Source organism: Ranitomeya variabilis, chromosome 7, assembly GCF_051348905.1.
Source record: "Ranitomeya variabilis isolate aRanVar5 chromosome 7, aRanVar5.hap1, whole genome shotgun sequence".
NCBI classification, from domain to species: Eukaryota; Metazoa; Chordata; class Amphibia; order Anura; family Dendrobatidae; genus Ranitomeya; species Ranitomeya variabilis.
In genome coordinates, this window is record NC_135238.1 from 224,412,745 (window position 1) to 224,440,700 (window position 27,956).

The following is a 27,956-nucleotide window of genomic DNA, read 5'->3' on the forward strand; positions in this document are numbered from 1 at the left end:
AGATGTAATAATCCATCCCTGGTCAGATATACACAGGTCACATGGACGGATTATGTCTAATGTCAGAAAGGGGTTAAATACCCTTAATTGAAGGGTGCTATACATAGAGGATGAGCAAATAGGGGTTCTGTGCAACCATTAAAAGTGTAACGTAAGCCATAAAAAGTACAATAAGAGTATGTTCACATGTGGCATTTTTGCAGCATTCTTGCTGTTTATTTTGATAATATCAGTAGTCAAGTCCTTCACCCATTTAGCAACTTTTACCGCATGTTCACTTATTGTGTTTTCACAGAATTTTGTTTGCACCAATAACGAGAGTTGTCGCCCCCAAAACGCTGCAAAAACGTAACATTTGAACATACCCTAAAAGTTGCTTTACAAGTGAAGAACGTCTATGACTACTGCTATTATCATTCCTACTGGTGCAACAATTATGACTAATATGACTTTGCTTACTATTATAACTATTGCTACTGTTATAATTATTACTACTATCATAACTACTACTAAATAATAAATAATAATTGTCATCATCATAACAGTTTAGCACCATATTGTATAATTAAATGTTTTTCAATTTATCAGTGTCAAGATGCTGGTAGAAATCATTCCCACTACAGTTAGTCACCAGTGTTTTGTTGCAAAAGGGAAAAAAAAACATAAAATAAATCACAATTACATTTTGCCAATCTGTGCTGTGGGACATATTGGATTGTCACAGCCAATACTCTTTGGCTCATTCAGTATTTTCCAAATTGAGCCAAAAACCCGTAACAAACTTCATTCTTTGACAATTTCTTTTTTCAAAAATATTATATATTTTGATAATTAATTGAATATATCATATAAATTTAAGTCAAAATATTAATCCTAAAACAATATTGATCAAAATTACTAATTTCAAAGACTGTGACCCATTCATTAGCACGTAGAGAATTTTGGAGATCTGGGACAGATATTACATATTAATGAAGAAGTCATTAGATGTCGTTGTGATGTTTACAGACTACATTTGAAATTTGAGGTTATGAGGAATTTTCATCACTTGAACAAGTCTTGAAGTGGAAATATTTATGCAGCATATTACTACAAAAATGCTAATAATCAGGGAGTGTCCCTATAGTGGGTGCAGAAGTTGCAATCACAGAGCGTTTCGGTTGTTTGCTGCCTTCCAAAAGAAGCCTGTAAACAGCCAAAATGCGTTGTGTGTACTTTTTATTTGTTTTTTTGTGTATATAGTTATATATATAGTATATATAGTTGTGTATATAGTTTTTATTTGTTTTCGTGTATATAGTTATATATATAGTATACATAGTTGTGTATATAGTTTTGTTTTTTATCAGTTTGAATAACATTTTACCTACAAGCAAACTGAAATTTCGGCACCTTGATTTCTCTTGGCGGCAAAGACCGCGCCATTCCCTGGTTCTCCTGTCTGACAAGTGACATAATGACAAAGGCGCCATATCATCACATATGAACAAACAAAAATACAGAATAGGTGGGAATTAAAAAAGTCAGAAATGTGAGACTGTGGACTGTTTTACCCCGTCCCAACCTTAAAACCACCGCCATATGCATATGTGTAATGTGAACAGTATTCCACGCTTTATGCATTTAATGTGTATGTGTGTAATCCCTATGTAATATGTTATGGTAATGTCTAGAATAGCAGTGCTAATGCGGAAACCCCATGATAGTGTATAAAGATAAGTGTTTTATAGATAAAAGGAAGAAAGGATTAGCAGTAATATACTGTAGAGATAAGGAATGGGTAATGTTAGGTACAAGCCCACTAATGGGAGGGGAATAGTCCCTGCCCAGCGCTTGAGTCTTTAGCTTGAGTGATAGCATACTGTCTGATTTCCTTTCCTGGCATCACACAGTGAGCTATCAATCAAGCTAAAGTCTCGTTCTGGGTGGCGAAACAGCCTGTGTAGGCAGAGGCTTGATAGGTGCTATGCCACACCCAGAGCACTTTTTAACATGTGATTTGCATTTGATTTAAAGCCTAAAACTCTCAGGAATACAGCAATAGACAAGTTATAAAGGGTTGATGAACTTACACTTATATCTGTTACTGCATTAGTGAGAGTTTAATGTTTTAATTTATATGCAAATGAGTTATTAAGTGCTCTGGGAGTGGCAAGCCTCTGCCTTCCCAGGTTGATACCCCGCCCAGCACCAGCTTCTTTAGAGGGTTCACTCTCCATGGGACAACAAGCAAGGAAATTAGACGGTGAGCTATCAATCAAGCTAAAGAGGTTCATGCTAGACAGGGAACCCACCACAGGAGGAGGCAGAGGTTCGGGAAGTGCTCTGTCATTCCTGAGCACTTTTGCCTAATTTACATATGAATGAAAATGCAAATTTCTTGGTAATGCAGCACCAGAGGGATTTACATTTCAAAGACCAGCGTGATCACATATGTGTTTTGATGGAGTTGATTTCATAGACAATTCTAGATACATTTGCAGGAAAGTGATTGGATGATGACCTTCTAAGAGGACCTGATTACAGGAAAGGAACATTGGGCATACCTTCTTGTGTATTGACCATTTTGGTGGAATTAGGAGGCTTCCACCACCCATAATCCCTGATCCTATCCGGCCCAGAAAAGGTCATCACTCAGGAACCATTTCTGTGGCTATTTTTATACATCTTAGAAAATTGATGGTTCAGCTGGACCTATACAGTGGGGCAAAAAAGTATTTAGTCAGTCAGCAATTGTGCAAGTTCCACCACTTAAAAAGATGAGAGGCGTCTGTAATTTACATCATAGGTAGACCTCAACTATGGGAGACAAACTGAGAAAAAAAAATCCAGAAAATCACATTGTCTGTTTTTTTATCATTTTATTTGCATATTATGGTGGAAAATAAGTATTTGGTCAGAAACAAAATTTCATCTCAATACTTTGTAATATATCCTTTGTTGGCAATGACAGAGGTCAAACGTTTTCTGTAAGTCTTCACAAGGTTGCCACACACTGTTGTTGGTATGTTGGCCCATTCTTCCATGCAGATCTCCTCTAGAGCAGTGATGTTTTTGGCTTTTCGCTTGGCAACACGGACTTTCAACTCCCTCCAAAGGTTTTCTATAGGGTTGAGATCTGGAGACTGGCTAGGCCACTCCAGGACCTTGAAATGCTTCCTACGAAGCCACTCCTTTGTTGCCCTGGTGGTGTGCTTTGGATCATTGTCATGTTGAAAGACCCAGCCACGTTTCATCTACAATGCCCTTGCTGATGGAAGGAGGTTTGCACTCAAAATCTCACGATACATGGCCCCATTCATTCTTTCATGTACCCGGATCAGTCGTCCTGGCCCCTTTGCAGAGAAACAGCCCCAAAGCATGATGTTTCCACCACCATGCTTTACAGTAGGTATGGTGTTTGATGGATGCAACTCAGTATTCTTTTTCCTCCAAACACGACAAGTTGTGTTTCTACCAAACAGTTCCAGTTTGGTTTCATCAGACCATAGGACATTCTCCCAAAACTCCTCTGGATCATCCAAATGCTCTCTAGCAAACTTCAGACGGGCCCGGACATGTACTGGCTTAAGCAGTGGGACACGTCTGGCACTGCAGGATCTGAGTCCATGGTGGCGTAGTGTTTTACTTATGGTAGGCCTTGTTACATTGGTCCCAGCTCTCTGCAGTTCATTCACTAGGTCCCCCCGCGTGGTTCTGGGATTTTTGCTCACCGTTCTTGTTATCATTCTGACCCCACGGGGTGGGATTTTGCGTGGAGCCCCAGATCGAGGGAGATTATCAGTGGTCTTGAATGTCTTCCATTTTCTAATTATTGCTCCCACTGTTGATTTCTTCACTCCAAGCAGGTTGGCTATTGCAGATTCAGTCTTCCCAGCCTGGTGCAGGGCTACAATTTTGTTTCTGGTGTCCTTTGACAGCTCTTTGGTCTTCACCATAGTGGAGTTTGGAGTCAGACTGTTTGAGGGTGTGCACAGGTGTCCTTTTATACTGATAACAAGTTTAAACAGGTGCCATTACTACAGGTAATGAGTGGAGGAAAGAGGAGACTCTTAAAGAAGAAGTTACAGGTCTGTGAGAGCCAGAAATCTTGATTGATTGTTTCTGACCAAATACTTATTTTCCACCATAATATGCAAATAAAATGCTAAAAAAACAGACAATGTGATTTTCTGGATTTTTTTTTCTCAGTTTGTCTCCCATAGTTGAGGTCTACCTATGATGTAAATTACAGACGCCTCTCATCTTTTTAAGTGGTGGAACTTGCACTATTGCTGACTGACTAAATACTTTTTTGCCCCACTGTATATCTCTATGGTCTTCAATGCAGAAGGCCACCAGTGCTCCGCTTCCTGTTATGGGTACAATAAGGGGTTAGATGAGGTATGTAGGATGCAAACCACCGCTAATTCTTTTCACTCTACCAAGCCCATAGTCTTTTCGCAGCCTCACCGTACAGGGTTACACGGTCTTGGCCTGTGAACACCACGTGAGCTGGATGATGAAGCTGTGGTATTGAGCAAACACAAGCAATCTTGAAAGCTGCAATTCTCCAGAACAAAACCCGGTAAACATGTATATTTATATTTATATGAGTTCAGCATTTTGCAAACCTATGATTTTTCCCATCAAACCAAAAGTCTTTGGTTAACACAGGGATTTTGTTTGTATTGTGAGTCACACACAATCACAAATGCCATTCATAGAGGAGTACTTCAGAGGACACGGGCGATCTGTTTTTTTTTGGGTAGCAGCATGTTTAGTTCCTAGAGTGGATTAAACACAAGTAAACTGGTTTGGGTTAGTACGATTTCTTATGATTTAATGAAGTATTCATGAATGCAAAGAAGTTTAATACAATATTGCATTTTTACATAGATTTATTGCCCCTTTCGGCATTTTTACAATCACAGTCCTCGGTTTCGATAGGTTTATATTTATAGTCATTGATAACTGTAGAGAATATACTGGATTCCTAAAAGCAGATAAATATGAAAGGAAGCTATTAGGTCAATATACCGAAGAAGAAACATTCATGCTGCTTACTTGTAGAATCTTCCAGAATGTCCCGGAGGCTTCTAGAAAAGGGAACAGGAATTCTAGAAGATCTATCAAGGCTTCCCAAAAAGTAGGTTTCAGGGGTGCCAAAATGCACATTGTGAGATTATGGTAGAGGCGTGAAAATCCTGAAAAGTTGCAATCATGAGCACTATGAGGGGATAGGCACTGTGAAAAGTCCCGTGGGTATATGGCGCCAACATATTCCAAGGTGCAAGACAAAGACTATTGACACTGACATCAGTCTTTGTCTCTATAGCATAAATTCTTCATTTCAGGCACACACACATGCACACACACACACACACACACACACACCTACCTACACATTAGAGTATGTTTTTGTAGTATCAGAAAAAAATGGAGAACCTACAGTCTTCCAGCTAACATAATGGTAGATCATCAATATCAGATCTTTGGCGGTGTGACACCCAGCACCCCCCGCCAAACAGATGTTTATAGTGCAAGTGCTGGTGGGATGTGATCAGTTGCAGAGGAGAGCAGCACAGCTACTTCACCTGTATACTGGCCATGGATGGGTTCTGCACAACCGCCCCTATGGAAATGAATGGAAGTGGATCTGCAGTACTCAGGTGCAGCCACAATACGGTTAATAGAGCTCTGCTGTTCCGCTCCGCCACCGATTAGACCACCTGCTGCCACCGGCGGGAACAGCTGATCAGCAGAGGTGCCAGGTATTGCACCCCTACTGATCTGATATTGATAATCTATCCTAAGAAAAGGACTTTAATTTAAAAGTACTAGACAACCCCTTTAAAGAAATTTCACCTTTTAGTTTCACATGTGAATTTGATATTTTTTGAACAGTTTTGTTTTTCCAGATTGGTGAAAATCAGCTAATAAAAAAAATATAATACCAAAAAGTTATTTTTTGGCTTTCTCATGAGAAGATGATGTCACACAATAACAATTCGATATACATTTTAATTACTTTTCCCGAATTATTTTTCATTTTTACAATATAAACAAGTCATTATTTGAAGAAGATACATGTGTAGGCTGTAGAAAATCTGTAGCGCAAAAAAAAATTATATTTCAAAATATCCCAATTGTTGGAATTCTCTGTAGACAAACTGGACAATGAATGAGCCACCTGTTAATTGCTAACAATGTGTCATGTGTGTTTAGATGCCAAATATTCAGAAGTCACTTTTGGCTCCGTCACATCGCTGTACTGGCTACGACATTGGACTCGGATGTGTGATCATTAAAACATTATTCCAAAAAGCTATTTATTTTATTTTCATGCCTGAACACTGTAACATTAATGCTCCTGATACTGTACATTGATGATAAATTTGATGCGCTGCTCTTAGCTTTTCATGTAGAGAAATGCAAACGTAAAAAGTTCTGGATGCAGATTCCTTATTAATCCAAAATTAAAGATTTTTCAGGGATTAGAAAAAGAGGTTTACCGTAATTGTTTTTGCCAGTAAACCGCGCCAGTCTTGTCCACAACCTATGCCGGGTATTGCAGTTCAAAAATATAAAGATACCTGGCACTCCAAAATGAAGATAGACTAAATTTTTATTCTGATAATCCCCCAAAAATAGTAGTGTTTCGGTCCAAAAATACGGACCTTCATCAGACACAGAATGGGCTTCCTGCCAGTGATTGACAGGATATTCTTTACTGAGACCTGCTCCACCCACCGACATGTCACTCAAGCGCAATCATTCTGGGGGCGGCCCATGCACATCAACGTGCTGATGATGGTGTGAGAGCAGGAATGTCCATCTGCTCATGTTCCGCCACCGGAAATGAAGGTGCCTACATGAGATATCAGTCATTGTGACCAGCTCCTCAGCCTAAGATATTGCGCAGGCATCATCATTCCCTAGGGGGTGGGCCAGTGCATGCGCCTATGGATATTTTGTCTTTCTCAGTGTCATCAGGTCGTTACTGGCATGCGCTACCCCTGGATTGATGACCCCTTTGTGTAATGTTGCCCAGGGGAGCAGGTCACAGAAGGGTGACTTGTAGTGATGAGCGAGTATACTCGTTGCTCGGGTTTTCCCGAGCACGCTCGGGTGGTCTCCGACTATTTGATAGTGTTCGGAGATTAAGTTTTCATTGCCTCAGCTGAATGATTTACAGCTACTAGCCAGGCTGAGTACATATGGAGCCCCGACCCACCATAAATATAGCAAAAAAAAAAAATCAGAACAGAAATGTGAACCCTTTTTTTGGCAATATTCAAAATGAACTGGCAGAGGAGATCATATTCATAGCAGAAAAGTGATAGATGATATAAAATACGTACCTAGTGATTTTCTTTGCTCATTTTTCTTCTCTTTCAGCTCATTTCCTGGAAGTAAAATCTCCGTGCTGGCAGACTTCCGGACATTAATGCTCAGTGCTGAAAAAGGCACCATTCCCTGAAAGACACATTCGAAAAGTTTTTAGACCTAAAAAGATTTTTTTTTTAGAAAATCAGATTTAATCACAGGTACGAGAATTATTTTACTCATCCAATGGCTATCCTCATGAGTGCTCCAAACTTCTGCCTCCCGACACACTGCTTGCCTGAGGGGTGGTGCACTACTGTAGGACTAACAGGTTGGACCAGCGGCATGGCTGCAACCCCAGACCTGATCGTTGCTGCCTCGGCAGTATGGGAGAAGCGCATGGGAGACTGAAGCTGAAAGTATCCAACATTGTGGCCAACTTCAGAGGAATCCATCTAAGGTTCACAGTTTGCAAGTCCTGCTCTCCTTGCTAGGAAACTGGCCACCTCTGATAGACTGCAAAGGTGGACGGTAACAATAGAATTAAAAATCCCTCCAATATTAAGGATTTTACTTTACTTTACAATTTTAGGCATTTATGGTGATGAGAAAACCCATTTAAAGGAACATTCCAGGTGATAAACTTATCTCAAAGAACAGAAACGATAAGCTATGACCACCTCTTCTGGCCAAGCAACAGACATAGCAAAGAGAATCAATATAAGTGAATTGTAGATCTTTCTGCGATGAAAAAAAATGAACATTTTTAAGATGTTACAAGGCTGGAGCGCTAAGAATGACACATTTTCCAAACTTTCAACATATCCATCTAAGGTAAATGCGTTTGCTGCGACAACTCCACAAAGGTGAACTGCTCTTTGGGGTCTACAGATGTGTTCTTCATTACTTTTACTTTTGGATCAATATATTCTGACCTGATAGGCAACAGAGAGCCATATTTGAAGGAAAAAAATATATGATTTTTGGACACTCTGCTGGGAGAGGTTTCTGATATATGTGTCTGTGTGGGGTTGCCCAGTGCATGTGATGTGAATTGATTTTGCTAGCTTGTTGAACTAATATATTGGATTTCTACAGTCAGATATTGGAGTCTTTAAAGAAATTTGCATAAAAGTGTGTGTAGACCTGTATAAACAAATATGCCTTAATAGTTGATATCAACAGTCAACACCAAAGCAGAGCCAGTGTCAATCATGGCTGGGGGTGCTGTTTCAGCCGCGGGGGCAGAGGGCTGACATTGGGACCGGCTGTCAGTCAGGGCCAGGGGCGGGTTTCCAGCTGCCGCTCAAAGACAGAGCTTTGACTAAACCCACATCAGCGCCGCCCCCATGGCTGAAAAAGAAACGCTGCCAGGGAAAATAAAGTTAATTTTCTCCCCTGCATGCAGCATAACAACGCTATTAAGATTGACCCCATATCTGCATGTTAATAGTGTTTTTTCTGGTGACAGGTTGTATCAAAGCTTTTATTTAGGGAATATATAGGTCATTATGAAGGGAGGGTGAGCAGAGTAACCTGAACCTGTGTATACAGCTGTGTATACAGGAGTCGCGCATCATTGGAATCCGGCCTCTGATGATAAGGAAGCTGTTGTCAATTCTTCCTGTATGGACAGGAAGTACGAGTCTTAAACAGCCCCCAGTGGCCAATGTGAAAATTGCAAGATTACTCATTTTACTTTTAATACACATTGTGATATGAAAAAGAAAACGTTTCCAACATTTTTTTTTTTTAAATATCTGATATACCCCCCTTTAATGCAATGTTCTTTTTCTCTTGTGCTTGAAACAAACGGCGGAATGCAAATCAAAGAACAAAAGTTTTTTTTGTTCTGTAAAAGTTCCAGAGCTGTCACCTAGATAACATAACCTTCCCAGGACGTCAAAAGCAAATGACTAATTCTCCAAATAATCAAGACCTAATTATTTAATTATTGACGGCTCGCGCTGTTTGTTTTTGTCTGCATATCTGTCATTTCAGCCATCCACTAAACTGTATAAACACACCGTCCTTCTGAAAACTCTTTTCTCGAAAAAGGTAACAAAGTATTATACATACCAAGCTGTCAATTGCATTCCGGATCGCACAGAACCATTCTTGTATGGTAACGTCTGCGTCTGACTGTAGAAGAAACTCATTTCCTGATTCTGTTGTGATCTGAGCGGAGAAATTTTATTGTAAGCAAGTGGACTGTTGAAAGATTATTTATTTAGACCAAACATGCCCAATGCCTGGGAATTTCTTTACTTTCATACTAACAAGCCCAAGGAGCCTTCACTTTGAAAATCAATGCAGTTTCTTACAGTCATGATACTAAGTCAAGGGTGGAAACTTTGTAAATTAAACGTAAAAGCACAAAAGAAATATAAACAGGATCTAAGACAATTACATAATACAGTGACATTGATTTTATTTGGCATTAAATAGCTCAGAAACGAATATTTTGGCATGATACTTTCCAGAAGAAACCTGTAAAACAATCAGAAATCTCACATGACTCAGTAGAATTTGTAGAAAGAACTAGTTTACTTTTTATCAGAAATTATTTCATTTTGAGAAAAAAAGAATGCAAGCTCTGTAAAAGGACAACTCCATGTTCCCTGCTATTTATTGCATTAGTGTCCTATTTTGTGGAAAGGAGATCCTTAAATATGGTTCCTTGCATGTACGGTGTCTTTAAGGACACTGGAGCATGGATTGGCAAAGGTTCTGTTTTAGATGGGTGTTGCCCCCTTTTTGAGTCAGGCATCTCACCTTTATTACTTCCTATGAGCAAGTATCAGAACAGTTCGGTATAGGTCATGCTCTACTTTGAGGTCTGCTGACACAGAGAGGTTTAATACTAGAGACAGAATTGTCTCAGTTGGGTACACCTTGACGCAGTGCAATGGTTTTTATGCTTTTTTAAATCAAAATAGTGTTAACCAAGTACCCTGTGTTATTTACATGGACTATTACTATTTATTAGTTTACTTGCTACATTGTATTTGCTCATTTTCTTTTTTTGTTAAGTCTTGTCTGTTAAAGGTTCAGCTACGCATCGCACTTATAACAACATATGGTCCGGCTCATTTGGTTTTGCTTTAGTTTTTTGTACTTTGTACAAACGGCGTGGCTCCCACTTTTTTATCTGGGCATTTTGTCTTTATAGCCTTCTATGGGCAGGTGTCTGAACAATAGAGTCTGGGTCATGGTTTGCCATCTAGTTTCAGGTCTACTGACACATAGAAAGGTTTAACATTTGAGAAAGGACTGCCCTGACTGGGTACACCTTGTCGTGGTGGGATGGCCTTTATGTTTTTTTAATCAAAATAGTGTTGACAAAGTTCGCATTGTTATTTACATGTATTATTCCTATTTACATATATACTTACTACATTTTATTTGTGCATTTTGTTTTTATCTTAAGTTTGGTCTTCTGTTCTAGAGGAAGACTTGCTAGATAATGAAATAGCCTTGTGCACTTTCAAAAACTGTTGAGGTGAACACGTAGGGAAACAGGCTGCTAAAATAATGTAAGCAGTTGCAAACCCCTTTTAGCTTGTCTGTTTAGTGGTCAGTTGTAAGACAAGATAGCTAAGACAGGTGGCTGAACCTGTCTGCTAAGTGCAATCACCTCTATTTGTGAATTACATTGTTACAAGACTTTTCTTGTTGATGCTGGTAACCTTCAAGTTCTGCATCTCAACCCTGATGTGCAACCGCCATGTTTTGTGCCTCAACGCTAATGTCAGCTTGTTGCTCTCAAGAACAAAGTTTATGCCTTAGATCTCCGTCAAAAGTCTCTGACCAACCTACCCAATATCCTACTTGATAAGGGGAAAAGAACCTGATACAGGTGTCTGCAGATGGAGTTCTTTTCCTTTTAGAGAAGATTTTGGTTTGGATTTATATACTAAGTCATGTAGCAAAGACCTTGAAAGCTTCAAAATTGATATATAGGATTGTTTCCTTCAATAAGTGGCAATAGAGACTCAACTCTCTTTCTCTTTAAAGCACCACTCCAGTGGTTTTTTTTAATTATATCACTGGAGTGGTGCTTCTAAACTATGGTTCTTGCTCCTACTCTCATTCTTACCTGCAGCAGTCTTTCCCTTCTATCACCGTTGCTTCTGTTGGTCTCCGGCAGTTTGTAACTTGCCAGTTCACTCCAGGGTTTCAAGGAGAGAATCGGAGGTCACATCTCAATGCAAGTTTAAGAAAGCCTTGTTCTAGCTCTCATAGACTTGCATTTAGAGCTTGAGATGTAACTTATGACTTCCGACCAGTCAGAAGTTGCTATCACAAGATAGTGCCGCGGGACCAAAGAGGTGCTTAAAAAAAAGGTGAACACGCTGGAGAGAGAGTGCAAGTCTATAGCCATGGGCCTTAGATTAGAAGAACCACTACAGCGCTGAAAAAACCCTCACTGGAGTGGTGCTTTGAAGGGGTTATTTGCACCAATTCCATTTAGTACCTGCCAAGCTCTAAGATGGTTTTCTCATCATCATAAATTGTCAAAATTGCAAAGTGGTTGTTAAAATAAGCAACTTAGCATTTTACTTCTTTTTAATAATCCTCTCTATTCTTAAGAACAGAGGGATTTTTTACATCTCCATTCTAAGGTTACTGGCCACCTTTGCAGTCTATTGTGGGTGGTGGTTCTCTTAGGCAAGGTATGCAGTGCTTATAATTAGAGTTGAGAACAATTTCTTAGGTTCCCCGCTTATTTGGCAAGCTATAGCGCTTGCCAAATAAGCTGCAGAGGGAACCCAGATACATGGAGCGCACCAGCTGATCAGTTGATCGCCGTCGCAACTGCATGTGTCATGGCTGTGTCATTGTCACAGCACATGCATAGAGAGCCCAAAAAACAGCTGCGACACATACAGCTACGGCAACGATCAACTAATCAGCAGGTGCGCTCCATGTATCTGGGTTCCCTCTCCAGCTTATTCGGCAAGCGCTATAGCTTGCCAAATAAGCGGGGAACCTAAGAAATTTGCTCAACTCTAATTATAATCTGTTATCTATAGAGCTGGTAAGTGTTGCTCTGAAGCTGGCCAGATCACAGTGCCCCTGTGGTCCTCAGATAATGCCAAGGCAAAGCTACTTGTGATTGCAACATTTGATACCCCCGGAACAAGGCACGGCGCCGAAATGCGTGTTGGGGTGGGTGGCATCGTGGTCCCTCAGGTAATTATATCTACTTTTATTATTATGGGTCATGCTCTCTTGTTACTCATAGGCTATGCTATGGCAATCTTGTGATGAGACTTTATGGTGCTCCTGCATCTCTTACATTTGGTATATATTTATATCCTTATGAAATTTCAGCACAATGCACTGGCACTTTTTTGAGCTGACTATCGGTTTATTATACATGAACTATTGATTGCCTGTTGGGTACTGCTTTGCCACCTTATTTTGGTGAGTCCCTTGTCACTTCCCTGTGATCTCTATTCACTGTCTGTTATCTATTTTTTGCGTTAATAAAATTGTTACTTTTATATGAATTTGGTTCTTCTGGTGCTTTTTGTTCTTTATTGGTTGCCCCCCCCTTGTGATTGCAACATTGTAGAGTGTAAACTATGGGTCATCCGGATGTTCCAAAATGTCACTTAATCAGGAGTTCACCGCCCATTGAGATGCAGGAAGTCTCGAGGCTGGGAAGCAGTGCACTCCTGATCAACAACTCTAATATATAACCACCAACTACTTTGCCTTAATACTTTGTATTTGACCATTAACATGATATGAACACAGACTAAGTCACAATTTTTTGTTACTATAAAGCCACACACCTTTTTATACCAAGACACATCAGGGTTTAAACTAGCTATACATATTAGATGAGTGTTTGCCAAACCTTCCAATTTTGGTTTGACGGTCCAGCTATCTAAAATGTCCAACAAGCATGTGGAAGAATTAGATGTCAGCCAAGCACTCAATTGGGCAACAGATTTCTATGGCCAATTTGGGTAAATATGGTGTTTTGCCTAAATGTTATTCTCCCTAGTCTTCGCTTCCTGCACTATGTTTACTATATTCGAAAAAAAATGGTGCAGGTCCTCTTTAAAGGCCTTAAGAACACATTGTACTCCCTTGGCTTCAGCCTCTATGATCTTTTGCAAATAAACCCTTGAGCATTCCCAGATAAAATGTGATAATGATAGCAATAATCATGATACTAATGAAAAATAAAATCATAGATATGCAAACGATTTGAAGTCACTTACAAAGAGCAGCGTGGTTATCTATCGATACATAAAACCTTTTGTAACATACAGACAGTCTCCGCTCTCTTCCTCACAGATTAGCTGCGCAATGCTATTTTTATCTTTTCAATTTGGCTCCTAATTGTACCATCACATCACAGCTCTGTCAGTCCATATTTTAAGTGCTAAAATTAACACAAATGTAGTAATACTGGAAACCAGGCATGTCGGAGAAAAATATGTTAATATACAAACATGCTATACTGTGAAATGGCTCGTGCCAGTAGACCATTTAACAGTATAGAATAAAATAGGAATTACTGAAGTGCAGAGGTTTAAGCCTCTGTCCTCGGCATAGCTGCATTGTCTTACTATTTGGCACCTATATTTTTAATTTAAATTTATTTAAAAAAAAAAAACCTGAAACAAAAAGTTTTAAAGGTTGCATGAGATTTGCAGATTATGGCACATTGGAGTGTTAGCAGTTTTTGGCCTAACTAGATCTCATGATATGTGCATGCATCAAAGTCATATGGAGTGCTACCGGCGACACTGGTTTTATTTAGAGATGAGCAAATCATTTGAAATTCGAACTCACCAGCTTCAACTAATCTTCCCAAAGAATTTGATTTGTGTTGAAAAAATTTGCTGCAAATTGCGATACTAAAAAGCCTCCAACCGCCAGTAAAAAGGTGCATAACACTCTGAGGTGGACTGTATTGAACTTGTTTTGAGCTATGCAATGATAACAGCCTTAGTAATGTCCAAGTAACTTCTACCTATATGACTGGTGGTAAGCAGTTGTGGTGGTAGTGGTGGTGGTGGTAGTGGTGGACATTTCTCCTTTGAATATAAAAAAAAAATAAAAAATAAAAATGAAAATATATATGGCTTGTCTGTCTTACATGCAGGAAGGACAGCATCTGTGATACACAAGCCTTGGTTTCAGGATTTTGTTTTAGTGACAAAATTAGCACTGAGGGGTTTAATACAGCCCCTCCTTTTTTACAGTGTGTGAAGAATAAAACAAAATGCAGCTATTCAGGTGCTGTTACTGCAGTATATCAAAAATCAACCAATTTACAGTAACTTTGAGTGACTAGACAGCTACAGCAGTTCCTACAGATTATTTGATTATTATTTACAGACTGAGACTCACTATATTTTAAGTTTCCTGCAGCACTGAAATCGTACACCAAAGTCAGAATAGTAATTTTTTCCCGTAAGTGGAATGAGCTTTGCACTCTGACCTCCTATCACGACATTGTGCAAACAAACAATGTTGCTTCTTGACCTAACCTCATCTTTTAGTTTGGCTTTGATACCCCCTCTGATTGGCTGTGGAAGGCCATGTGATGTGATAGCTGCAAAACTTTTTTTGGGGAATCCTGCCTGGTTGGCCATTAGCACGTTCTCGAGTCTTCAGAAATGTGGGAAATGTTGCAGGCAATTTCTTTTTTTTTTGGCCAATCCTCAAGAATTGAATCACTAATTTAGGAGGACCTGTGAATTTCAGGACATTGGACTCAGAGCCATTCCTCCACGGTCCGATCAGCTCGTCTCCAAGTTTTATTTAGTCACAAACTATTGCAGTTAGACTTTGTGATCTCGAACGAGGTCATTTTACCACATAGTGAGGTCAAGGGGTATAAAATGTAACCTTGAAGCCCCAAAACAAAACAATGGGACCAACTTTAGTAGCATGGGGAGCAAAGGAATTATAGAGGTACATAATAAATGGGGGCAGGCAATGTATCTTACATAACTGTTGGCCAGATGATCTTACAGTAGATAGTCATTTTAATTGACTCCCTCAAACTAATGCAAGGTTGATTTGGCACTGGGAATCAAGTGAATACAAGTATTCAAATTTCACTTGCCTGATCACTCTCCTGACAGATTTGGGAGGCCCCCATATGCATTGGATTCTCAGCTGGTTCTACCTTATTTGGCTGGTATCGCAGACTTGCCTCTAGTGCATATGAGGGCCTTTAGACTCAGAAGGCATCTGGTTCTCCATAATAATATCAGATGTGTGTTTTTACAGATAGAGCTACAAATGTTCCCTTTACCTTCACTTGGTCTTAGAGTGAAATAGTAAAATTGTGTGTTGAATCAGCTACAGATGTCTCCTCCTATATCTTTTTTTTGGTTCAATACTTCTTGAGATGAGACATGTAAAATTGCCAGTTTAGAAAAAAAACATGATTTCGGGATACTGTGTCGGGAGTTGGTTGTGCTGTATGTGTCTTTATATGACCTACATTCATTCTCTGAATCCCTCCTCCCTCTCACAGACATAAGTTCCATACACAATGCGGATGACGCTGCCGCTTTATATAACACCACAATAGCTGTAGCTTTGGAATCTGCTGCCCCACTTACACATACCAAAGCTCGCAAAATCAACAGACAGCCCTGGCACACCAGCCTGACCAAAGAACTGAGGCGAGCTTCCAGGGCTGCTGAGCGCAGATGGAAAAGATCCCACTCCAACGACCACTTCATCGCATTCAAACAGTCCCTCGCTACTTTCAAGACCACACTCGCCACAGCTAAACAAACCTGCTTCTCATCTCTCATATCCTCCCTGTCTCACAACCCTAAACAGTTATTCAACACCTTCAATTCTCTCCTCCGTCCCCCAGCACCTCCTCCCTCCCCACTTATCTCCGCTGAAGACTTTGCCTCATTTTTCAAGCAGAAGATTGATAACATCAGAGACAGTTTTGGTCCTTCCTCCTGACTTCCCAGCCCTCCACCTCCAAAACCAACTTCTCCACCATTACAGAAGATCAACTCTCCACTCTACTCTCAAGATCGCATCTCACCACCTGTGCACTTGACCCGCTCCCATCCCACCTCATCCCAAACCTCACCACAGTCTTCATTCCAACCCTAACCCATCTCTTCAACCTATCACTAACAACTTGTGTTTTCCCCTCAAGCTTTAAACATGCCTCAATCACACCTATCCTCAAAAAGCCCTCTCTTGACCCATCCTCTGTATCTAGCTATCGCCCTATATCACTTCTCCCTTATGCCTCCAAACTACTGGAACAACATGTCTACCTTGAACTGTCCTCCCATCTCTCTTCTTGCTCCCTCTTTGACCGCTTACAATCTGGCTTCCGGTCACACCATTCCACTGAAACTGCCCTAACTAAGGTCACCAACGACCTCTTAACCGCCAAGAGCAAGCGACACTACTCTGTTCTCCTCCTCCTTGACCTGTCGGCTGCCTTTGACACAGTGGACCATTCCCTATTATTACAGACCCTCTCATCCCTTGGCATCACAGACTTGGCCCTATCCTGGATCTCATCATACCTAACAGACCGGACATTCAGCGTCTCCCACTCACACACCACCTCCTCACCTCGCCCCCTATCTGTCGGAGTCCCACAAGGTTCAGTCCTTGGGCCCCTGCTCTTCTCCATTTACACCTTTGGCCTGGGACAGCTCATAGAATCTCATGGCTTTCAGTTTCACCTCTATGCTGATGACACACAGATCTACATCTCTGGACCAGATATCACCTCCCTACTAACCAGAATCCCTCAATGTCTGTCCACTATTTCATCCTTCTTCTCCACTAGATTTCTGAAACTTAACATGGACAAAACAGAATTCATCATCTTTCCCCCATCTCATGGCTGCCCACTCTCCCCAGTCCCACAAGCTCGCTGCCTCGGGGTAATCCTTGACGCTGATCTCTCCTTCAAACCACATATCCAAGCCCTTTCCACTTCCTGCCGACTTCAACTCAAAAATATTTCACGAATCCGTTCATTCCTCAACCAAGAATCTGCAAAAACCCTAGTCCATGCCCTCATCATCTCTCGCCTTGACTACTGCAACCTCCTGCTCTGTGGCCTCCCCTCGAACACTCTCGCACCCCTCCAATCTATACTAAACTCTGCTGCCTGACTTATCCATCTGTCCCCCCACTATTCCCCGGCCTCTCTCCTCTGTCAATCCCTTCACTGACTCCCCATTGCCCAGAGACTCCAGTACAAAACCCTAACCATGACATACAAAGCCATCCACAACCTGTCTCCTCCATACATCTGTGACCTCGTCTCCCGGTACTTACCTACACGCAACCTCCGATCCTCACAAAATCTCCTTCTCTACTCCTCTTATCTCCTCTTCCCACAATCGTATACAAGATTTATCTTGCGTATCAGCCCTACTCTGGAACCCTCTACCACAACACATCAGACTCTCGCCTACCATCGAAATCTTCAAAAAGAACCTGAAGACCCACCTCTTCCGACAAGCCTACAACCTGCAGTAACCACCGATCAACCAAACCGCTGCATGACCAGCTCTATCCTCACCTACTGTATTCTCACCCATCCCTTGTAGATTGTGAGCCTTCGCGGGCAGGGTCCTCTCTCCTCCTGTACCAGTTATGACTTGTATTGTTTAAGATTATTGTACTTGTTTTTATTATGTATACCCCTCCTCACATGTAAAGCGCCATGGAATAAATGGCACTATAACAATAAATAATAATAATAATAATAATATGGCCACCCAGTGGTTGTGATGGGAGTTGCAGGGCTTTGCTAGGATACCACAATAATATAATCAATTAGTATTGAGGTTTTGGAGGCTTTAATGAACAATAGACACATCTTTACCATTATAGGGAGCCGGCTAGTATTAAAGTTCCTCGGAATAGGTAAGATAGTGAGCTTGTGATGTAACTTCTGACTTCCGGTCAGTGAGAAGTTGCACTCACAAGATGGACTGGAGCGATGCCGAAGACGCCAGATGGTGAGTATATGACAGGGGACTTATATCTACTTTGCCACTCCAGGGCTGAAAACCCCCACTCTGATTGCCATTTATTTGTTTGGCGTTGTCTTCAGGAGCAAACTGCTTCTTTGCCTGCCAGCTTCCTGTTTTCTGGTGCTCTCCTAAAGATTGACAATTCAGATCAAGCAGCATGGTTGTGCTCCTGGTCTGAAGTGTGCGTGCTCACACGCCGCTTGCACCTTGCAGCCTCTGCAGAATGGGAAGAGCATGGAATCTGGCCAAATCCAAGGATCCGGCCTCCTTCAGAGCATCTCAGGAGCAAAGAGCTCCTTGCCTAGGAGACAGTGAGGAGCCAAAAACCTAGGAAACGAGCAGCAAACCATAGAACTAAAAATATTTTGAACACAAAGTAAACTGCAAAGTTGCTCGTTTTCACTAGCATTTTGCAATTTTGCCTAATTATGAGGATGAGACAACCCAAGAATGTGCTATGAGAAAAAGAATTTTACATTTTTTGGCATATTAAAAAAATCACAAAGTCCTGAAATCTTGCAGTTTTTTAATGAGGTTGCTGAGCCACATAATACGCTGACACTTCCTGGTCTGTACACATCACTTTTCAGTAGTCATCTCATTAATATTAAGAGGATAAAGGTGCCGTTTTATCAAAGACAATTCCATTGGCTGCCCATATCCCCTGCAGCGGCCACACCAAATAATACGGTATAACGTGGCCAATCATATAAAAGGTCATTCACTTAAAAGGGATTGTTTGTGCAGACGAGTTATAAACTATCCTGATGACTTATAGATTGGCGCAGGTCTGTCTGCCAGGACGTATCGGTAGAATGTTGCACTTTTATTCCCATTTAGGATAGCGCAGCAGTGCACATGATTGACTGCCACTCCATTCATTCCCTTTGTGCCTGCCGAGCATTGCGCACGGCTTTTTCTAGCAGGACCATAGATAATGAGTGGAACGGTGGTCGGGCATGTGCTTCTTTCTAAATCGAGATAATGGGGATAAACATGCTGCTTTTTGCTGGTCCCAGTACTCAGTCCCGACCAATCTATAAGTTATCTTCATTGCACAATCCCTTTAACACATAGAAAGACTGGTGTTAGGGTATGTGCACACGTCCGGATTTCTTGCAGAAATTTCCTGAAGAAAACTGGAAATTTTCTGCAAGAAATCCGCATTTTTTTTTTGCGTTTTTTTTCCATTTTTTTCGCGTTTTTTTAGCATTCTGCAAGCGTAATTAGCTTGCAGAATGCTAAAGTTTTCCAAGCGATCTGTAGCATCGCTTGGAAAACTGACTGACAGGTTGGTCACACTTGTCAAACATACTGTTTGACAAGTGTGACCAACTTTTTACTATAGATGCTGCTTATGAAGCATCTATAGTAAAAGATAGAATGTTTAAAAATAATAAAAAAAATAAAAAAAATGCTTATACTCACCCGCAGACAGCTGATCTCCTCACCGGCGTCCGTTCCGTATAGATGGTGTGCGCGCAGGACCTTCCATGACGTCACGGTCACGTGAGCGGTCACATGACCGGTCTCGACCAATCACAGGACCGTGACGTCATCGGCAGGGTCCTTCACCGCACACCAGCTACAGGAACCGAACGGCAGCGTGCAGCGGTGAGGCGGGAACACTGCGGGGGACATCGAGGGTGAGTATAGGACTATTTTTTATTTTAATTCTTTTATTTTTGACCAATTATATGGTGCCCAGTGCGTGGAGGAGAGTCTCCTCTCCTCCACCCTGGGTACCAACCGCACATAATCTGCTTACTTCCCGCATGGTGGGCACAGCCCCGTGCGGGAAGTAAGCAGATCAATGGACTCCTAGGTGTGCGGAATCCCTGCAATTCCGCATTTTTAATGAACATGTTGCTTTTTTTTCCGCGATGTGATTTTTTCGCGGAAAAAATCGCAACATTTGCACAAAAAATGCGGAATACACTGTAAATAATAGGAGGCATATGTTAGCGTTTTTTTCGCGTTTTTATCAGTTTTTATAGCGAAAAAACGCGAAAAAAACGCTAAAAATCCTGAACGTGTGCACATGGCCTAAAGGGTCGAGTTTCCCCCTCTGCACAGGGGGAATCTCGGGCCATCTCCGCTGTGGTCTCCCATTCTTCTCCTGCCACAGTAGAGCCTGCTCAGCGGAGACGTCGGTCCCAGCGTCTCGCTCAGGCTGACTCTGTACAAAGAGTTACTGCTGCTTCTCCTGCTTCTGCCATTGAAGCCAGTGTTGGGCAGCGGCGAGCAGATGCTTCTGGGACTAAGTCCTGCTTTTCCCATTCTGAGCATGCCCAGAGTAAGATCTCTCAGTGGAGATCGAGGGTCACATGTTCAGATACTGCAGTCTAATCTATTGGTCCTTCTAGGAAGGTCCTGTAGGTGCGCAGGCTCTGTAGCAGCCTCTCATTGGTCTTCCTAGGAAGGTCCTATATGTGCTGCAACTATTTAAGGCTCGCATGGCCGCACGGCCTTGCACTAGTGTCTTTCTAAAGTTATGTGCTTTGCGCCAGTGTGGTCATGTGAGTGTGTGTTCAGGGACCCGGCTGAAATAAGCCCCTAGAATGCTGGCACCTCCGGCGAGGAGATTGTGTGTGTATGTATTCAGGGACCTGGCCGAAATAAGCCCTTAGAATGCTGGCACCTCCGGCGAGGAGTTGTGTGTGCATGCATGACCACGGACTGCTCTCGTTTGGGTAGTTAGCCTGTGCCTCTGTGAAGTCAAACAGGACACAGAGCTTTGCTTTCTCGGCTACTCTGTGAAACTAACAGAGCTGGTTCATACCGCCATATAGTGCCGCCGTTTACTAGCAGCAGGTTCTCCTGCACGGTGGACCTCGGGCTGCGAACGCATCTACTTCAATAAAACATTTATATTTACCCGGTGCGTTCCGCTAGCCCTAACAACTGGGACCAACAGGATGACAGTCACCACTTGTTATTAGCATCAGTTCACTCTTGCTTTTAGAGAAATGCCCTGAGCAGTTAACCCTTTCTATTTTGCCCATGAACCCTAATTGGGTAGCAAAAATGAGACAACCCCGTTTTCTGAAGGATCTCGCTCTTACCAATGTTATTCTATGGAGCCGTACACACGTCCGACTTTTTTCTCTGTCTGAACGGTCCAGCCCAAAAACGAAAATAAATCACAGTTTCCACGATTTGCTTGATAGAATCAGATTCATGTTTATGGATCCGTGTAAAAATATCGGACCGCGCTCAGATGACATCAGGGTACAGTTCGATTTTCACAGACAAAGGACAAAGGTGTAAAACTTTTTTTTTTTCTTTCTCTCCACCTTTGAGAAAATCTGATCAGAGCGTGGTTAGCACAATCGAACCTATTTTTTCTCGGATGGAGGGAAAGCGGTCGTCTAACCCCCAACCTTATGCAAATAAAGTTTGAGTCATTTTAATTTAACCCTTTTGATTTGAAAATGATTTGATCAGGCATAGCAGAGTTAAACCGAATGCAAACGGTGACCATATAATCTAAAGGATTGCCGTCATTTCTTTCCTATACATCTGAAGTGTCGCTCTCCTTCTTCAACGTAGCTTTTAAAGGCTGCTACTGCTCTCTACAGTTTGAAAGCCTCCACTTCTTAATTACATATGGTAATTCACTTTGTATCAGTCAAAGACGGTCTGTAGCTTTTTTTTTTTTGGCTGCTAAATCCCTTTTTTCTTTTTTTTTTTTCTTTAGTGTTTAGATTCCTTTAGCTTACTTTTATATATTGACTCCACTGTTTTCTCTGATAAATGAGCCTTGGAACGGTTCACTAAAGCATATTTGCACTTTGTACTAGGGAAATTTCAACACCCTTGGGGAAAGACTTCAGTGGAAGCTGTTAGCTTTTGAGTCTGAGCTTGTGATTGACCAATTTGTGATCATAGACGTAAATGATCTATAACTGACAACAAGAGCAAATAGTGAAGCCTTGAAATGTTCTAGAGGCTCGGGCGCCTCGTTCTGTGACCGTACTTGGGCGAGCTACATAAATATCAGGAAAACAAATGTGCACGAATGTGAGACATCACAGAAGTGTCAGCTCGGATTTCAATCATGATCTCCGCTGCTTAAATTGCTTTTGAAAGTCCTTCTTAGTACACGTCGGACTTGAGGCATAAATAGGCTTTTTTTTTTTGCAATCCTAAATTTTTAGCAAAATAAAAGTAGGGTGATAAAAATTGAAAAGGGGGTACAAACTTTTTTTTTTTAATTAGAGCTTTATGACAAAGATTTGTGATTATGAAATGTAAACCTCCTTTCTATTGTATTCCGGTTCTCTGAATTCAGCCAGCAGAATGTTTATAATGGAAGGTTACGTGTAATTCTAGATTTTTACTATTACTCCAAATATCATATTTTATATTAAAATCTTATAGACTCGAGTAGTGATTTCCAATTTTTTTTTTGTATAAGGCTGATGATTAAATTTTTATTTTTTAATTTGTGATTTTTTTTATTTAGTATTTTTTTCTAGATTTTATGTCCTATAATATTTTTTTTTTATTTCTATAGCATCAGCATATTCTGTAGCACTTTATACGTATTTCAACCATTAACAAGAGGAATGATGGCCCTGCTCACAAGCTTTCAATCTATGAATGAATAAGAGGGGGACACAAAAGGTAAAAGACTATTTGCTGTGTGTGATTCAGTCATCAATAGATAGGGGTATTCAAATAATGGTGCATGAATCGGTCACCAGCAAGTGTCTGTATAAGTGCAGATATAAAGTGCTACTGATTGCATGGAGAGTGTAGGAACCAATGAGAGAAAGGACCAGATTCTTAGGGAATAGCTAGATTAGTGAAGGGAGTCTAAAGAAATGCGTTTTTAGAGTAAACTTAATATTGTCCAGGGTAGTGCATTCTAAAGAAATGAAGCAGCACAAGAGAAGTCCTGGAGATGGGAGTAGGAGGTTTGGATTATAGAGGATGTTCGTATTAGGTCGTTAGTGGAATGGAGAGCATGGGTAGGGAGGGACAGAAATGTGTAGATGTAGGGCGGTGCAGAACTGTTGAGAGCTATCATGAGAGAGCAACGTTAATATTGTACTTTGTAGCTGATGGGTAACTAGTGCAATGGCTGGCATAGGGTACAGGCATCAGTATAGTGGCTGGACAGAATTATGACCCTAGCTGCCACATTCTGTATAGACTGGAGAGTGTAGAAAGAGGGAGGCCGATTAGTAGAGAGTTCGAGCAGTCCAAATGAGAGTGAATCAAAGCAACAGAAAGAGTTTTTTGCAGAGTAAAAATGAAGAAAATGTCAAATTCTTGAGATGTTTATGAGGTGCAGGTGGCATGAACAATCAAATGATCAGAAATAGGGAGTGAAGGAATGATCTGAGTCAAATATATCCCCAAGACAGCGAGCATGTTGCCTGGGAGATATGATGGAACCATCTATGTAGATGATATCAGATTTACCTTATTTTTCGGACTATAAAATGCACTTTTTCCCAAAAAAAATTTGGAGGAAAATGGGGGGTGCGTCTTATAGTCTGAACACAGTGGTATAACAGCGTCCCTTGTTCAGGGAACCAGCGGAGGCAGAGGTGTGGTGATGCTGAAGCTCGGTGTGGGTGGTGGGCAGTGTGAAGTGCATCATTCGTTTCCCTGCGGCCATCTTCCTGAAGCTGTGACCCGCCAGAGGTGGCGCGTGCGTAGATTGAGATCTTGGCTGACCTCTCACGCTCCATTCTCCTGAGGTTGTGGGCTTGAGATCTCGACGGCCCTCGGCTTCAAGAAAATTGTCGCCGGAGGCCACTCGCGCTCAGATTGAGATCTTGGCTGGCATTTTCCTGAAGCTGTGGGCCACCGAGGTCTGAATCTGCACACGTGCGGCCTCAGGAAGATGGCCGATGAGAAACCGGCGATGCACTCGGCTCTGCACGCCTTTGACACCAGGCCGCGTCATCATCACATTTCTGCATCCTGATGAAGGGACTCTGCCTCACTGCCGACACCAGACTTGAAGCTCCGCACCCCTGGGATTCCCTGGATCACTGCAGCATTGCCCCACTTCAGCCGCTGCCATCTTCCAGAGGAAGGAATCATGCCTACTGTGACCCCGCTCTACCACCGCCAGCCTTCAGGTAACATACCTTAAATTCGGACAATAAGAAGGACCCCCATCTTATAAAATTCTTTTTTCTGCTATTTTCCACCCCAAAATTTGGGGTGTCTTATGGTTCAGTGCATCTTATAGTCCGAAAAATACGGTAAAGGGAGGAAACACAAGAAGTTCAGTTTTAGAAAGATTCAGTTTTATAAAAAGGAAGGACATAATGTTAAAGACAACGGACAATCACTGGTACTTTGTAGTAATGTGGCGGTGATGTCAAGAGAAGATGTGCATAATTGTCTGGTAAATCAATTATATCCTCAGGTGCTATGCCGACAAGAGGTCACAATCACTTAGAATGACGTGAAGCATTTTCCTGTATTCTACAGCTCACAGATAAGGAAAAAGCTGCACCCTGGACACTTGACCAGAGGATCTCAGGATATCACAGAACCCACTTTCAGAAAAACCAGATTCAAGAATGACCTATATGAACATGTATACATATCTAAAGCTTATACTGGGTATATACTGCATCTGTGCCCAGTGTCAAGCAGACACATTCTATGCGCCCTGCAATGGCCATGGTCCAGATGGGTAACGTGACATCCGACCACCATGAAGACTCATTGTAAAAAACATTCCGGATGGTAATCGAATGACAGTGGGCCTTTGCATTTGTAAGCGCAGTCTGCTGTTCATTTTTGCAGTAAAACAAAGGGTATCTAGATGCATACCTGCCAGATGGAGGTCATTTTGGTTTCCACATGGGGGAAACACAACCATAGAGCTGGGAAATGGTAACAATAAAAAGGAGAGTTCATTGCATTTTTAGTTAAAAGAAAAAAAAGGGGGTTTGGTACCGTGTTAGCCAGTTGAAAAAAAGAAAGCTCTGAGTGGGAAAAAAATAATCTTGTAGTTATGAAACCTTTTAATGGCAAACAAAATCAAAATACCGTAAATGACGTTACAAAGCAAGCTTTCGAGACATCTTAGGAAGAGACTTAAGAAGTCTCAAAATTTTGTTTTGTTGGAATTTATATTGTTTTTGTTAGCCATTAAAAGGTACAAGATTATCTTGTTTTTCCCACTCAGAGCGTTCTTTTTGCATTTTTAAACATGATATACCAAGATTTTAGAAAGATAAATATGCCAAAAGTTATAAATTAGTGATCATTTATGTTTTAAAAAAAATCCAAAAAGTTCAGCCTTTTCCAACATGTCTCAAAAGAACGAAAACACAATTCCAACTTTGCATGTGTGTCAAAATCCGCTCATCCTCTTCTATTTTCTACACTTGACAAGTATTCCTTTGTTTAGTTATGATTTATAAAATTACTAAAATAAGTGGGTTTTTTTAGAGACAATGCTAGACATATGCACTTTAAATAGGCATACATTTTAAAAAAAAAATATGGGTCAGATCATCCCTGCTACTCTTCAACTAAGGTGTGAACCTAGCCTAAAATGTAACAATTTCACATTTCAGCACCAAGTTTTAGAAAGGGGTACCAGGAATGGGGAAAAAAGTTGACAAATTGCTCAAGTGAATCCCACTTAAACCAAGTATATTCAATTATACCAAATTTATTGCAACAATGTTCTTGTTGACATAGACTAAGTGTGAACAGGTGCTGAACCTAAAGTCACCAACTCTTATGTAGTCAAGCAAGTAAGGCAGCACACTGTAGCGCTGAAACATGCAAACTAGAAATATGAAAAATTAGAGCGTTTAGCGCATAAAAATGGCCAATTTTATGTGTACCTGGTAGCCACTTTACGGCATCTCTCTCTCTCTTTAATTACAGCAGGTCCATTACCCCTCCACAGAGAGTGAGAATGCTAGTCTAAGAAGAGGTTTTCATAGGTACCCATTCAGATGGAGACGTTTATTCTCAGCGAGGAAAGGAAAGCGTAGGACCTGGTATAAGAGAGATGCCGTAAAGTGGCTACCAGGTACACATAAAATTGGCCATTTTTATGCGCTAAACGTTCTCATTTTTCATATTTCTAGTGCAGTAATGCAGTTCAATTTTCGTGTTTCATGTTTGCATGTTTCAGCGCTACAGTGTGCTGCCTTTTTTGCTTGAATGTTCTTGATAAAGTTACCAGATTCTGAATTAAGTTGAGTCCACATCTTGCAAATACCATACAAACATTTTTCTTTTTTTGCAGTTTGTTTCTCGGTTTTGTGATGCGAAATCCCTCCGTGCATTGGTCCACAGTGTCTCCTATAGACATCAGGTCTCACTGGGTGATATCACTTGCTCCTTTCACTCAATTATCCTGGTTCCCCTTTCTTAGCTATAGGCAACTGTATTAGTTAATTAGTGCTAATGTGGATATCTATCGTTTCACAGCACGCTGAAAAGCGACATGTCATTGAAGCAGAGGGGGTAAATCCATTGGGATGTCAACTGCTGCTCAGCCAAGCAAATACCAATAATTGGTGAAAACAATATTCATATGGAATTTAAAACAACAATAGAATTTATAATTATCAGCTGTGAACGTTGTGTGCGGGATGAGTTATTTTATTGCCTTTTTTTGGCTATTATACTGTATGTTACGCATGCTCCAATGTGGCTACATACCGTAGTGCATACATATGGGATCAATTATCTGCATGTAAGTAATCACAGAAAATCATTATGACTGTATCAGCTCTAGGACGACTAAAATGACACATGAAGGAGCAAAAACATCAATTTATTTAACATATTTTGATAACGTGCAGAATTACATTCCAAAGTTCCATGGAGTAAGTCCTACGGAGAAATGCGAGACACAAACGCATCCTCTTTATCAAGAACAGTAACAACAGTGACACCTTCAGTTTATAACAGAATGAACCAAGAAAAGCTAAAAAAGAGAGGAAAAAAGAAAAGACCTAAATCTAAATATATTATATATATGAAATAATCTTAAATGCATTTACCTGTATTAGTTCTTTCCCCAAACACAAATATAACACTTGCAGCCATTGTTTTAGATTTTTACAGAGTACAAAGTAGATGTATAAGATTCAAAGAATAAGGGCGCAGTCAAGCAGCCGTATAACATGGAGGACGATCTCATGCTTGGACGAGTCGGAGGTTCTCTTGAAGTGAATGTGACAACTGTATAGAAATACCGTCCATCATGTTCGGGTCAGGAGAGCCGACGGCCAGTCCGAGCATTGCGATGCGATCGTCATATGTGTTCGGACGCAGTTAGACGGCCCTATAACATGGACAACGATCTCATGCTTTGACGGGTCGGTGGCTCTCCTGACCCAAATATGATAGCTGTATAGAAATACCGGAAGCCATGCTCCGGTCAGGAGAGTTCGAGTTCCCCGGCTCCACCTAATTTTCAACAAAGAGTTGGCTTGAGCACAAATACATTTATTCGAGTCTGAATGCTGGAAAGTTTGTAATGTCTTGGAAAATATATGTGAGAGAGAGAAAGAATCAAATTGACTATAAGAGCTTACACTCTATAGGAGAAAGAGTGAGAGATATAGAGATCCACGCTGATGAAAAGAGCTTATATTATATAGCAGTGGATCCCATAGACCC

At 41.1% G+C, this 27,956-nt stretch overlaps 1 protein-coding gene across 1 annotated transcript in view; it reads right to left on the minus strand.

Moving 5' to 3' along the window:
- The window catches only part of ARHGAP15 (Rho GTPase activating protein 15), a 690,583-nt gene that overhangs the window by 320,688 nt on the left and 341,939 nt on the right, over positions 1-27,956 (minus strand). Inside the window, exons 8-9 of the mRNA XM_077273018.1 lie at positions 9,388-9,486; positions 7,344-7,458 (exon numbers count right to left, since the gene is read on the minus strand). Of these exons, the coding sequence (XP_077129133.1) occupies positions 7,344-7,458; positions 9,388-9,486 (214 nt within the window). The remainder of the gene's footprint in view (positions 1-7,343; positions 7,459-9,387; positions 9,487-27,956) is intronic.